Raw genomic sequence first — 14,933 nt, forward strand, 5'->3', positions numbered from 1 at the left:
CAGGGGATCAGCGCAGAGAAAATCCACTGAGGTTTCTTAACAAGAGGGCAACAGCCAATCAGAGCTGCTGTCATGCAGAACTGCAGCAACTGCTGTGAGGAAGCCACTGCAGTGCTGAAACTTCAAAGAGGAGCACTGGGAATGCACAAACACTCAAGAAAGTGTGACATTGCTGAAGTGTTTTGTAAACAGGATATTAATGTTAAATAGTTGAAACATAGCCGGTCCAAAGTACAAGTGAATTAGGCTGTTGCTGTTGACTTCTCATAAAGAATATGAATACGACTGTCTGAAATTGCAGTAATGTGTCAAAAAATTAGCCTACTTACACATAGTCTTTTACACCCTTGTATTGTGAAAAAAAAAGTTGTATTTGTTGCTGCTACTTGGTCAGGTATCCCTTGAAACAGAAGTGTTTAATCTCAGTGGGGTTTTATTCTAGTAAAATAAGGATAAACAAAAGTAAAAAAAAATAAATAAAAAAAGAGAGAGAGAATTAATTACTTAATTAAAAAGCATGACATTTTGTTTTTGTGTCAAAATAATTTTAAATTGTATTATGACGTTTGTCATCTTTGTAATGTTTACAGCGTGCTCTGGTTCTAAACGTCATTACGTATTCCCTGGTTGACCAATCAGCTCGCAGAAAGGCGTAAAACGGTCTAGCGCCGGGTAAAAGGGATTTGACAGTTGCAAGTCTTGAGCGGATCCCCGCACTTCGCTTCCTCAGTGGGGCCGGAGGAGCCATGGCGGCTGCTGCCTGCGGACAGCACGGGGCTCTGGTAGCAACCGCAGTCAGCGGCAAAAAGACGGTCACTTACCGGGAATACAACAGGAGGAACCGGGAGAACTCCCGCCGAAGACAAGCCGCTCTTTTGTTCCTGACCAACATCTCTCTCGACGGTCGGCCAGTCCGGAGTAATTCAGCGGAGGATGGAAGGAGCTACAACAAAGAACCCGAGTTTGATGGAGCAAACCCCGGCTCCGCAGCAGCGAGAGATCTCTCTGCGGATCCCCCTCACATGAACAGCCTGTCGGGGTCTGTCAGTTGTGGGGTCTTTTCTCCCGGGTCGAAGGCAGGTCTCACAGTACCGCCAATCCTGGTCCTTCCGTCCGATAACGGGTTTAACGATGTGGGGAGCACGGAGGTGCTGCTGGGATGCCGCCGAGGCTCGTTCCCCTCACCGGGGGACGGTAACCTGCTCTCCCCGTCTCCCTCCAACAACAGCCTGCTACCGTCTCCGCTGGGACCACGGAAGTCCTCCACGCTGCTGTCGGTCCAGAGCTGTAACTCTGTGTCCTCCGAACCTCGGCACAGGTGAGACAAACGGCGCTGCGGTGTTTTTTTTAAATATATATATTTAGCTGTAATTTCAGCGGCCAGTAACGGTTTAAACCAGTCCTTCATTCAGTCTAGTCAAACGGGATATATTCTGCGGGACCTTCACAGAAAGAAAAGATACTGTTGTGTTTGGGGATGTCATGTTGTAACCTGCCTTAAATCCCACTTTTCTGTTCCCCTGCATTCTATCAAAAAATGCTGGAAAATGTGCATGGAGTAGTTTTTTTTTCAGAATAAGGTTTTAAGATGATTTTGAATTGAATCAGAACAACAACAAAAATCAAGCAGCTTGATTTTTGGGTTTTGCTCCTTTCAAATTCATTCATATCCTTTCACCTTTTATTTGGACGTTACAAACTTCAATTCACTGGTTTTGATATGTAGGTCAAAGTACTTAATAGTAGTGATCTGGAAGAAAATATACACCTGAAGTGTTAAACTAGGGGTGGACGATATTGACTTAAAGGTTTATCACAATGTAAACTTTTGTGCTACTATTGTGATAACGATAAAAGTGAATTTATTTATTGGATCTTTTTTAAGACGACTGTATGGCTATTGTCTAATAGCCCCATAAACACAATTAATACTCTTGAAAAAATTTTCCATTTGTACCGTACTTCTTTAGGACAAGAGTCACATAAAGAAGTGTGATTTGCATCACAAAACTGTAAACAACTTTATTGTCAAATATATTGGTATTTATTGATGGTTTAATTGAAGAAACGGGAGAGAAAATGGTAAAACTGTCAATCCAAACAGTAAGGACAATTTTTTTTTCTAAACATCATCGGTTGGAATTTATTGCAACAACAATAAATATGTTTTTCTCATTAGCAATTGATGCTATTGTGATAAATGATAAACAATGTCATAAATTCACCTAAATTTAATACTTCCTATTACTACTTTCTTCTGTAATTACAGCTGGAATTTTTGGGGGGAGCTTTCTACATTAACGTCAGATTTGTGGGGTGTGTTCATCAACAGGGATATTGTTTGGGAACCTAGCCTTTCCTTAAGCGTCTCCACAACTTCCTCCCTGACTAGTCTACTGTGTTCCTTGGTCTTCGTGATGCTCTTGCGCCTCTAAAAATTCTCTGAGGTCCATGTAAGGATAACTGGGTATAGACAACCGAAAGATGGATGATTTTATTTTGACGTTGGCAAGGCACTGAAAACAGGGTCAGCTGTAGAAGTGCGCTAGCTTTTGGTTTGGCAGACAGGAAGCGCAACCCGGATCGGTTGAAAGCCACTAACAGATGGCATGAAGTCAAACCGTTTATTGTGGTGAAGTACCTCTCAGTCGGTGATGCTCAAGTGTTTTTAATGTGCGTCAATAGCTGCTTTTCTATTAACCATTAAATTGTGCAAACATGCCAATTTCGGAAAAATTCAAATTTTTTGATAAAAAGTTGGGTGGTTTTTCAGCCGTATCAAAATAACTGCACACTTCACTGGTTAATGTAATGATGTTTCTAACTAACATTCCTTCCAGTCATATAGAGTCAATACCGTCAGACGAAGAGGATAATTTTATTTCTGGTTGTTTCAGCTCTTTGATTCGATTTCCTCCATCAGTCCAGCTGGTTGCTTTAGAAGTGAATGAGTTGGAGAGATGCAGCCGCTCCCAAAGGGGGAATGAATGTTGTCAACTGCTCTGGCTTCCTGCTGGGTCCCAATTTAAACACACTTATCTCCCCACCTCCACGGTTTAATCTGCCTGCTTCCTGAACGAAGTCGCTGTCCATCAGATAGAAGTATCAGCCTTGCTCTGTTTTGCATCGGTCTGCACAGGGAGGCTGTGTGTGAAGTCCCGCCAGCGATTTTGCCAGCTGGCTCAACACTTTATTAGCCTGCTGACTGAACACACACTCTCTGACACGTGTGGCTGATGAACTTGCGCGCCTGCATGTGGCCGGCGGGGCTGCTGGTGTGGATGCTCCAGGCTCTGATGCTTAGATTCAGGGCTTGATCGTCTGCATCTGCTGGTTTATAGTCATGTTGTGGGTTAGCATGTGGCTAACTTTAAAGTTCAGGTTAGTGTTTTACCTATTTACATAAACGCTTCATTTTAATATATTTATGGTAGGGTTGAGAAATGATTAGGTGTACATATATGTACGTATTTGCTCTTTTATTTTTTAAGTGTGTATATGTCTAATATGAGAAACAAAGTCAAATTCCGTGTTTGTGTGCACAAACTCTGTCAATGAATCTGATTCAGTTTAAAATATTCCTTAGAAAAAAGTAGGGTATTCAAGCGTACATGTACTTTATGCTAAAAATGAGGCAGTGTATAGTCCTTGAACGGGTTTGGATAGGCCTATGGGCTATACAAAACATGTTCATTGCATTATGTGCCCAAAATCTTTCTTAGATAATGGGATGAATTTGGCCACACCCCCTGAATCAACATTTATACTGGCATGTGAAAATGTCTGCAAACAGATGTATAAATACATTTTTGAAAAGCATTAGTAGAGCCTTCTGCACAGCCAACAAGAGTGCAGGACGTAGTTCCTGAATAGTAAGTCAACAACAAAACACTTGTCTTTACCAGCAGCCATTGTACAGCGCATACCATGCTAAAACCAGCTGACCAAATGTGCTGGAGCTAACGGCTCATTTTCAGACACCATAAAACATTAACTTATTTCCAAAAAAGTGCTGGGGAAGTCACGATAAAAGTATAATTTTTGTTTCTGTCTAAATATTTATTTTTTGATTCAAAGTTATTTAATTTAATTAATTAATTTATTTATTTTCACAGTTTTTGGACAATGAAATACTTCAGTTCTCAGTTGGAGCCATTATTTGGTTACATTTTTAAAGGCAAATTCTCATTTTTTTCCTCTACCATTTTGACAAAGCTGGACTTCATTCTGGAAATAGCTTACTATTGTGTTTACCTTTTTATATGCAAATGTGCCTTCCATTTTTTCAGTGAAGAAGGCCTTGATTTCATAGAGCCTCTTTGCATTTTAAATGCACTTCTTTAATAATTTAAGTAGATATTTGTAGATAATACCATTTTGTGACAAAGTATCACACTTGTCATGGCAACATGAGTGTGTGCTATATTGCCTAAAAAGATTGCTGGAGTGCAGTATTTGTTAGGATATTATATTTCAAGAGCCATGCTGTAATGCTCTGCATGCATGTAATATATAAACAGTGACCAAACCTGATATGTATTTTAGTAACTGAGGTAAGCATTAAAGGATTTGCAGAGACATTACCATAATGGAAAAATACTAAAGATAAAAAGATAATGTGGATTTTAGCCATTTACAAACGTTAAGTTCTGTTTAAAACAGATTTTACAAATTATATCGGAGATGAGATATTTCTGCAAATGTCTTTGTAAACATCCTTCATCATGAATCCTGATTAGCTGAACTGTGCTTTAACATTCAGGTGCTGATTGGTGAAAAGTCTGTTTCACAACGATGAGATGTTGATTGAATATTTCTGTCAGTTTGTGGTTTCTCTTTTAAAACCTTCTGATGCTTTGCTGTAATTGGCCTCCAGAAGAATTTGCCCTCCGGCGTTGGTAAGATTTTTCTCCCGTCTGATTGAGACGCTTTGCAGATAAGACTCTGTTTAGGATGTCCGGTCATGTTCTCAGTAACAACTCTGTGCTAACTTTGCAGAATTATTCCAGCTCAGGGTCTGGAGCATTTAGCTGCAACGTGAAAAGTGAGTCTGTGTTCCCATGATGCATTTTGTTCTTTTACTTTAACCAGCTGAAAGATTATTCAGAAAACGGCATAAAAGCCTAACCCAACAGGACTTGTATATTTTTGCGTTGATGGAATATTTACATGAAATTTAATCCAATTTTTATTCTCTATAAACAGTTTGCATATTATCTAAAGTGACTTTAATTCAGTTATTATATAATTTTGCATCCGTATCGTGTCCTGCGGGAAAGGCCCTTTGCCTTCTGTCGCTGCATGTTTGCATATATCATGGATTACATTCAGACATAAAGCACAGAGTTTTAAAGGTTATATTGGGTTCTTTAGAACTGAAATACTTAATATCAAAGTAAGCAAATGCATCCTGTCAACCCAGTGGACAAAAATAAAAGGTCATTATTCAGAAATGTATGATTAGAAAAGAAGGACGTTTTTGCAAAGATGTCAACATTATTATGCGTTACAGTATAATAGCAACTACGCCCAACACAAGACGAACTGAATACCAGGGATCTATTCTGATTTTTATAATTTATAGAAGTTTTGATGAGTTTTATCAAATGTAAAGCTGCATCCTGAGCATAAGCATAAGCTTGTCAGTTACAAAGCAATGGAGAATGAATTTACAAGTCCAAATGGAAAAATTCTCTCTCTTTTCATAAAGTGAAACTCATATTTTAGAGATTCCTCACACTCATTTATTTTTGGTGCAATATTAGTTTATTTTTGCTTTGACGTGTGTGTCACACGAGTTTTCCTCGTTCTCTAAACAGTCAGTCTGGCTCAGTAAGAGACACAATCATAGGAAAGACCGCTGACTGGACGGATGTCCAGAAGACAGACATTGACAGGGGAAGCCAAAACAGGTCAGTCCTGAAGAATCTGGGAATAAAAAGACTACTATATCATCCATTTTCATAAAAAGTTGAGTGGAAGGATAAAGTGGGCACTAGCCTCAGCACCACCCTTGGGAGGATTCTCAAGTAAAATCCATTCTTTATTCATTCCATAATTTATCGGCTAGCTATGTGGTGGTTGGAAGCAGCCAAAAGTCTCACCTTGCTACCTATAAATCCATGTTTTACATCTGAGGATTAACCTACACCACAGAAATGTGACAGTCAAAATGTCTGCAGACATTTTGCAATAGCCCGCTAACTTTATAAGTTCCTCCACAGTTGGCGCTTTTTGAACATGAGGTTTGGCTCTAATAATGGTTAAAGAGGAGGAAGTTATAAATGATCATTCATTTAGCTCTGACACTAAGAAGAAAAAGATTACTCCCTCTCAGCTTCTTCTTGTGCCTAAAAATGCAACAGAAAAGTTTGCAAACAATGTTTAGTTATTTGAAAAACTTTATGCTCACAAACAACACCCCACAGTCACTTCAGTGGTGTAACCACTGACTATTGAGAGTTGATCTGTTGTCACCATCCTCATCCTCCAGCCTTTGGAGTTAGATTTCTACTTGTTTCTTAATCCTGAGATGAGAAGTGTTTAACAGATTGACGTTTTTGGTGAAGATTTCTTCACCTTTGTGCTTTCATCACTGTTGCCCAGTTTGGACAGAGCTCAGCCTATTTGTTTCTGTTGTGCCACACATGCTTCTCATTCCTGAGAGAAAGTAGATTTTGTTTGTCGAGGAAACAATATTTTCCTGTTTTCAGTCTGTTGTTCCAGACAGCATGTTATCAGAAACCTGAAGGCTCTTCTTGTGTCAGAAATGGTTTTAAATTTTCTGCTTTCAGATTCAAAGGATTAATTACCAGTTATTTTGCGTCTCACGCTTTCAAAATCTTTAGTTTCTCTAAAATATGATCATATTTCCCTTTAAATGAGCTGTGTTGTGGTTATTGGGGAAACGAATAAAGTATTGGACTGTTTTGAACTGTAAAGGTCTTGATCTAAATGAGTAACGACATCCAGTCAGGCCTGAACGGTTCAGTGTCCTCAGAGTCGGTGAAGTAAACCTGACTCTGCACGATGAAACAAGCTGGTTTCTCCATGAAACTGATGATTTGGTGTTTCCCCTGATGACCTCAGACAGTGAAGTCATAATTGGCTAATATGTAACATTGCGAGGAGGCGGTTAGTGTAGCAAATGTCTACCACCACAAAAGGGGAAATAAAAAGAGCAAGCACTGTGGATGGTGAGAATGACGCAGTGTAACGGCCTAAATAGAGGAATTGATTACATCATTTTTAATCAGATAATTACTAGTAATCAGATGGTTTATTTTAATAACTTTTACATCACATATATTCACCATAACCATATGTGGAAGAAGACTGGGATGCTATTTGATTAATAATAACTTGGAATCATTGTATAATGGAATGGAAGTGATAAATACGCAACTATTTATTTCTAGCATTAAGTCATCCTTACCCTTATTTTTATGTTTTAGTCAAATTAGTAACATTGAGTTTTAGTTTGCTCCACATTTTCTTCATTAAAATTAACATGTCTGACACCTGAGGATGTTTATATTATAATATCCTGATATAACCTTCTAGAGGAAGTCAGCCTCATGATGCAAGCATCCAGTTTTAGTCAGCATAACTAAATAAGAGGTGAAAGTGCCCAGACCATTTTAAACAACTTTTTGATTACTAAGGAAAAAACACTGACACAGCGACAAACAGGAGAAAAATGTTTTTTAAGCACTAAGAAAATATCGCCACAGTAATTGGGGATAGTTTGCATTCATTTTGTTTCATAACCATTTGTACTTCATGGTCAGGAATATTTGTCAGATATGAACTTATGTAAAAAAAAAGAAGATTTTCTTAAGGAATTTGGGCCACATTTGATCAGCTTTTGCTCAAAAACCAAAACTGATCCAATCAAAGCGGAAGGTATTTTATTATTAAAAAACAGAGATGAATTAAGAGTTTATAATCTTAATACCTTTTACTGTAATTGTAAGACTTGAAAAAGGTCATTTTTCACTAGAATTTGTGGCATTAGAACAAGATAAAAATCTAAAATTAAGTTATTCTATTGTCATTACAGATTCTTTAAATTTAGGTTGGTGAAACTTTTACATGGAGATTCTTAGATTTTTTATCTTTTAGATACGGTTAAGGTCCTGTAAATCTTACGAGTTGGATGTACAGCTACATCTCCCTCCCTGTCTTTTTAATCAGTCTTGGCAGAATCCAAATTGACTACTTTTATAAATTAATTACTTGTATGTTTCTAACAGAATACATTTTAAATAATTATATAATGTGTTCATTTTTAAAGTGCAAAGTGTTACACAATCCATACTCAATCAAAGGTGACTAATGGCCTGAGTTCTCATCCTGTCATTTAGATGCATTTGTTGCTGGTAGTGGTGAATTATTGGATTAAACACTGGACACGCCTTCACTGAAAACACACATGTTTACTGTGTTCATTAGATAAAGGTAGGGTAGCTAGAAACTGACTGACATCATCTGTATGCCTCAGTGTGTGTTCCTGTTTCAAAACAGCCAAGCCTCATTTCTCTGCTTTCACACACAAGCACAGGCATGCTTTCTTTCTGAAATTTTCACTCCTTTCTTATACAGCTTTCACTCACATAACATACAGCTAACACCAGTTACATTAGGGATGTTTAACCTATGCTAATGGCAATATATCATGCATCACTAAGTGAATTGCTAATATAGAGGACTTGCAGTATTGTCGAAGTTAGAGACCACCTCTGCTCACCAATTGCTAAAATCTGCCAAAGCTTGGGGCCCCTGTGAAAAGGTCACTAAGTGACTATTTGTTCAAACATCAAATATACCTAAATGTGCATTAATACACACAGTGGAAACAGCCTTAGCAGTACTGCAGAAGCTAACGTCCTTATTTCAGCCAATCAGCGGCGAGAAAAATACATTTTAGCTCCTGGATTTACAAACGCCAGGCAATAGTGTGTCAAATAGCATCATGCCTTAGGATTTCAGCTTCTTCAGCTTCCTTTCTATCTCCAACTCTATTTTGTAACCTGGCAACACGACCCCAAGTTAGTCACTCCACTGTGCTGTGAACTTCTTGACTGTCTAGTTTGAAGATGTCAACAAAATCACATCATCTGCAAATGGGATAACAGATAAGAGCCTGGGGCTATTTCAGCAGTTTCTGCATGCACTCTGATAGCTTCAACTCAAGTAACCACTTTCATGTTGGAGAGCTTGGCCCAGAAAAAAATCACAAGTGATTTTCTTTTTGCCCTTTTTGGTGTTGGAGCTTAACACCAAGTCAAACATAGTTACTGAAATGACATATAATGGAAGCATCACATTAAACAGCAGACTGTGTTGTTGGCTTGATTGTGCTTAAATATAAAATGGTCCAGGAATGTTAATTCTAGAGTGCAAATTGCTCCTCTGTAGGACGCGCAGCCAACTTCGGGGGAAAATGAGGCCATGGCTTTTGGAAATGGAAAGTTGGTCGTTTGTCCAGAATGAGAGGCTGTGAGGAGAAACGTTACTGGAGCTTTACTGTATAAAATCTGATTTCATACCCCATTTGAAACAAATACCAATATGTTAAGGGCAGAATGTTGCTCCCAGCCTTGGAAGGGCTTTAACACAATGGGTAATCTGTGCTTTTCAGGGACGGATTAAAATGTCTGTGTTGTTTTAACTGGTGTGCTGCTTTGGTTTGGTGGAGGGAGAAATGGCTGCCAGCTCATTAGACAGCAGCAGTGATCATCTTTGGACGATTTGGACAGCAGCTGCACGTGTTTGGCATCATCTTCGGGGCTCAGCTTTTATTTTGACTTTACTTTTTCAGCTCTACTCCAGACTGGCAGCATGATGATGCAGGCTTCAGTGAAGAACATCTGTTTTATGTCTCTCTGGTTGTAAAAACTGAAGTTCTAAAAATATGTTTGGGCTGTCACGAACGGGGCATCAAAGCTGATATATTTACAATGAAAACGGAAAAGGGAGACGGAGGCAACAGAAAGCAGTGAAGAACTGAAAATGATTGTAACCTTGATAAGACAATTACGGCTTTTCTTAGACTTCCTGGATGATTCAATGTGTCCTTTGTTGTGCAGTGACAGCCCAACAGTCGCAGCTCAAAGATCTGAATTCAAGTTCTTCAGTTGGAAATTAAGCTATAATTTAACGTTTTTATTATAAACATACACTGAGCAGAGTTTTACAAGGGTATAATGAGAAAACACAAGAATGTCATTCCTCCCACTTAAACAAAACATTATAAATCATTTATAAAAAGCTCTTTACTCTCATCGTGTCTTTTTGCTGCTTTATTTTAGGCTGTAAATCCATTAAAACAGCAGCTATTATTAGTGATAGTACACAGTACATGCCTCAAACCGGGTAAAATCAGTCTGCGGCTCAATTCATCATCTCAGACCCAAAAACATGACCCCACTGTATCAGTGGATTTATATTTAGCTGAACCCATAATTATTCACACCCCTGGCAGATTTAGATCTTCAAAAGTTTTTTTAAACTATTGACTTTTGGCATCTTGTTTTATTGGAGTTGTGAGCAAAATAGTTTCACGTAGTACTAAAAACTGTCCTTCCCTTTTCTGTTAAGCATTTCATTAAGATTTTAATTTAAAATTCCTGCATCACCTCATCAGTTTTACATGATTCACACAGACGGATGACAATAACGACATCGAAAGCAACTGATATTCATCTGAATTCATATGTTCTGCAGATTTCAGTATTATGGTGTGTTGAGTATTATTTCTGATGCTACAAGAAGCACATTTCCTAATTTTGCCTTCCTGTCTTCCCTTTGTCTTTTCAAAAATTTGCTTTAAAGTTCAGCTCAACCATGCAGAGTCTCATCATTCACTTTCTGACTTTTCTCATATGATATGACTTGTCAATTATTCAGCTCTTAACATGTTTTCTGTGAGTTTAAGTTAATTGACTCTGGATTTGTCATAATGAAAGATGTCTGAACCTCTTAGAAATGTCAGATTTTTCTTCAAAAGTCTAACATTTTAAGATTATAGTGTTTCAGGTCTGAGGAAGAACTTAGCTTAAAAACGTTCAAGTTTTCCCCCAACACATCAATCACTGTTAACCAGAATTTGTACACATTTTTTTGTTAATAGCCAATCTTTTGTCAGCAACATTATTTTTGTGATTGGAAATTAAGACACAAATTTGATGAAATTATTCCCTTAGAAATGTACTGTTTTGTGTTTGTGTTTCAGATTGTTTTTAATCTGTATTCAGGGATTATCATCATCTTTGTACAGTAAAGGTCACTTCCTGTCGGGATGTTGGTCAACACAGAGTCACAAAGCTCTTCATGTGAACCACAGCCACCATCACCATCATGTCGAGCATCAGGGGAGTTATCCCACCGGATTTTTCCATTCCCACAGAGGGGAAGTTTCCACAACATCCCAGAGACGTGAAGCGGGCTGGTTCTCATGGAAGTGGGACGCTGGTCAGACTGTTGTGATAATGAGTCTGGAGAGCTACGGCTCAGATACTGGGACGGATTTAGAATGACTGGGAGAGCACTGGTGTCTGTGATCTCACTGGGTGACAGAGCAACATTTGCTGTGATGATGAACCCACCACTCTGGGAGCTTGATGATAGGAATTGTGTTTGCAGATTGGTTTGTGCTTCATCCAATCTGATTCTTATTTGCGGCTGCCAGCAGTGAGTTAAATGCTGTCATTACTCTGAATATAACTGGCCACTATTCAGCAATTTTCTGAAAGTGATGGGTATTTATTTGAGCACAGGCTAAAATTAAATGACTGGATAAACACTGCAGTCATTTAAGGTGAAATTAACTCTGAGACTTGGACAGTTTGGGATGTTATGACTGCAATAAATAGCATTATTATGATGATGATCATCATAATTATTGATTAGCAGCAAAAGCTGCTGATCTCTGAACATTCCCACACATTCCCAGTAATGCTCCAGGATTTGCTGCCTGTTAGTTCCCATGAACATGTAATGCTGAGAATATTCCATCATGTGAATGAGGTTATGATGCTAAAGTTAGAAATTCTTAAAATGGATTATTTTGGTTAAATAGTGCTGAAAATATACAATCAGAGTGAATATTTTTACTGAAGATATTTTTATTTTTACCCTGTGGAGACCACTTGATCTACATTTCTGCAAACACTGGAGCTTAAAAATAATTCTGGTCATGTTCTGATCGGCCCACTTGAATCAAACTCAAGTTTATTTGCTTAGAAAGTCCGGTTCGTTTGGGGAGACGTGAACACGGAATTAAACTCTGATTCGGACCAAAGCGGCGAACGCTAGTCCTCTACAAACCTATAGGTCTCGGTTCAGTTGAAATGAACTCTGGTGCATTTCGAATGTATATGTGGACGCCAAGCGGACCAGAAACCGCTCCAGAAGCAGGAGGGATGTAGTGCTAGTGGGAAAAATGGTTTTAGAGATTTTATAACCTCTAAAATCTGACACGACTCCATTTTTGTTTACGTTTAGTGAAGAAGAAAGTTGCTCTCAGAGGTTTTTGTGTCGTTTCCTTCAGTGGTTCTTGGTGCAGCGCCGCCACAGGTGACGGGATGAACAGGTTTTTCAAAGGGTTTGGTTTGTTTGACACAGTACAACGTGGAAAAGAACCAGCTGAAAATGTAACAAATTTCACAATTTTGTTTCCCAATCTACTAGACTATCTTGTGTGAAAACGCCTTAAGACTGTGTAAAAAAAGGAAATTAAAACAAGGTAATTACACCCTTGACAAATAAGCCTTCTCTATAAAAGAGGGAACCAAACATGTTAAACTGGATGCTAATGGCGCTGCATGAGTCAGCTGGTGAAGCAGGATGTCTTCAGTTCCAGGTCTGCTTCCATTTGCTGCATCTCTTCTCTTATCATCTTGCAGCTGATGCACATTCTTTAAATGATAAAGTTTAACTTGCTGCTGCTTCATTGTGTGAGCGAGCTTAGTGATGAGGTCATGTCTGTTCTGCTGCTTCCAGCACTGCTCGATAAGGCTGCTTGAAAAAACTGTTTCTGTTCCCTCGTCGTCCTTGGTTCCTGTTTGCTTCCACCGAGGCTGTGTGCAATCAGAACCGTGACCCACTTCCTGTTCCCTTTTATATGTTGGACTCAAAATTAACAAAGCTTCTCCTGGTCCATTTACTGAGCATCTGGATCTAAACTGCCTGGTCTTTTGTTTCTGCTAAGAAACTGAAAACTACCAGTATAAAACCTATGAAAGAACCGAGGTTTGATGTCCATCTGTCCATCCGTCCGTCCGTCTGTCTGTCCATCCATCCATCCATCCATCCATCCATTCTTTCATTCATTCATCCAAAGCACCAATCCCAAATCACCCATCCATCTCTGGAAAATTATTAACTTTTGACATGAATATTGAGAACATTTTATATTTCACTGGGATGTAAATATTTATTTACCAATTTTTAAAACAGCCTGGTTCAAACCTGAGGTCAGTCATTTTGACTTTTGGTTCATATTATGTATGTGCCAAGTATGAACCTGTATAAGAACCATGAGCAGAAATGCAACCGTTCCACAGTGTCAACACACAAATGTAAAACCAAAAGTATACCATGATGGAATTGCTTTAAACCTAGTTTCCTGCCGGTCTCTCCAGCACGTCTCTTGTATCTCATTAAAAGTATTTAAACCATAGAAACAGTCAGCTGATTTTACTAGGGTAAAGTTGACAAAACTAACCACAAAAATGCTCTAAAAAGTGCAAAAAAAAGAGTCAGTTCATTATTAATCATCATTGGAATAGAAATATCTGGCTTCTGGCTGCTCTGACACAGGAATATCAGCACCATCCATAGAAAAAGCTGTAAAACTAAAACGTGATTTGACATCATTTTGTTATAAATTAATTTTATGAAGTGTGATGCTGCCATAAATTTAAAACTATTAAGTGGGTTTCCAGTGAGACAGAGTTTCCACATATTTCTCCCTGAGGAAGATGGATGTGCTGTAATAACATGTCTGGGAGGTGGAGTGACCAGCAGAGGGTAGAGCGTCACATTGAAGTCTGAAATCCAGCGTGTCTGATGAGAAACATCTTAGTGCCCAGATGTTCTGGCTGAATAACAGACACACTCTCAATAAACATGTATTAGTGAGTCAGGCAGTGAGCAGCAGTGATAACAGTGATTTAAAGCCCATGTGCTGTGGAATCAGCAGGTCAGTCCCAGAAAAACAGCAACAGATGCTCCCTCTGTGTGTGTGTGTGTGTGTGTGTGTGTGTGTGTTCGCATATTCACAGCCATGTAACCATTGTGCTTCACTCTGGGGGCTTGTGGTTTTAAATCTGCTATTGCTGTGTGTGTTTATATCTGCATGTGTGTTAAAATGTTTCATTTAAAATGACCTGAGTCTTTTTTTGGTCCTTCACAGAACCTGGAAGTGACATAATGATAAAAATGGAGTTGGTTTCAAAGGAGACTTACCAAAAGACCTGGCACGATAACACATGTTGCTGGATTATAAATTGTTCCAGTAATTATAGCGATAAATGATAATATTGTTGTTTTGAGACAGTTTTCAAGTAAAGTAGCGCTGGAAAAAATGAATTACTGCACTGAATCGCATGGAAAACCTCATGGTTATTCCACCAATATTTATTTCTGAACTCTTCCTGAGTTGAAACACAAGTATTGATGTTTCTAAATGAATATGACCTTTTTTTCTTTGCAGTATTTGAGGTCTGAAAGCACTGCATCTTTTTTTTACTTTGACCATTTCTTGTTTTCTGCAAATAAATAAAATTTTTGCTGGGAATTTTGGAGACATGTTGTCAATAGTTCGTAGGATAAAAGACCGATGTTCATTTTACTCAAACATGCAGCTATAAAAAGTAAAATCTGAGAAACTGACATTTTTAAATGGTCTTTTAATTCTTTCCTGAGGT

The 14,933-nt window shown here is 38.5% G+C and overlaps 1 protein-coding gene across 1 annotated transcript in view; it reads left to right on the forward strand.

Annotated features, from left to right (window-relative positions):
- Nucleotides 1–670: 670 nt before the first annotated feature.
- The window catches only part of LOC103130974 (CDK5 and ABL1 enzyme substrate 2-like), a 38,965-nt gene continuing 24,702 nt past the window's right edge, over nucleotides 671–14,933 (forward strand). Inside the window, exon 1 of the mRNA XM_007542511.2 lies at nucleotides 671–1,318. Within this exon, the coding sequence (XP_007542573.1) occupies nucleotides 747–1,318 (572 nt within the window). The 5' untranslated portion in view covers nucleotides 671–746. The remainder of the gene's footprint in view (nucleotides 1,319–14,933) is intronic.

Source organism: Poecilia formosa, unplaced genomic scaffold, assembly GCF_000485575.1.
Source record: "Poecilia formosa unplaced genomic scaffold, Poecilia_formosa-5.1.2 Scaffold703, whole genome shotgun sequence".
NCBI classification, from domain to species: Eukaryota; Metazoa; Chordata; class Actinopteri; order Cyprinodontiformes; family Poeciliidae; genus Poecilia; species Poecilia formosa.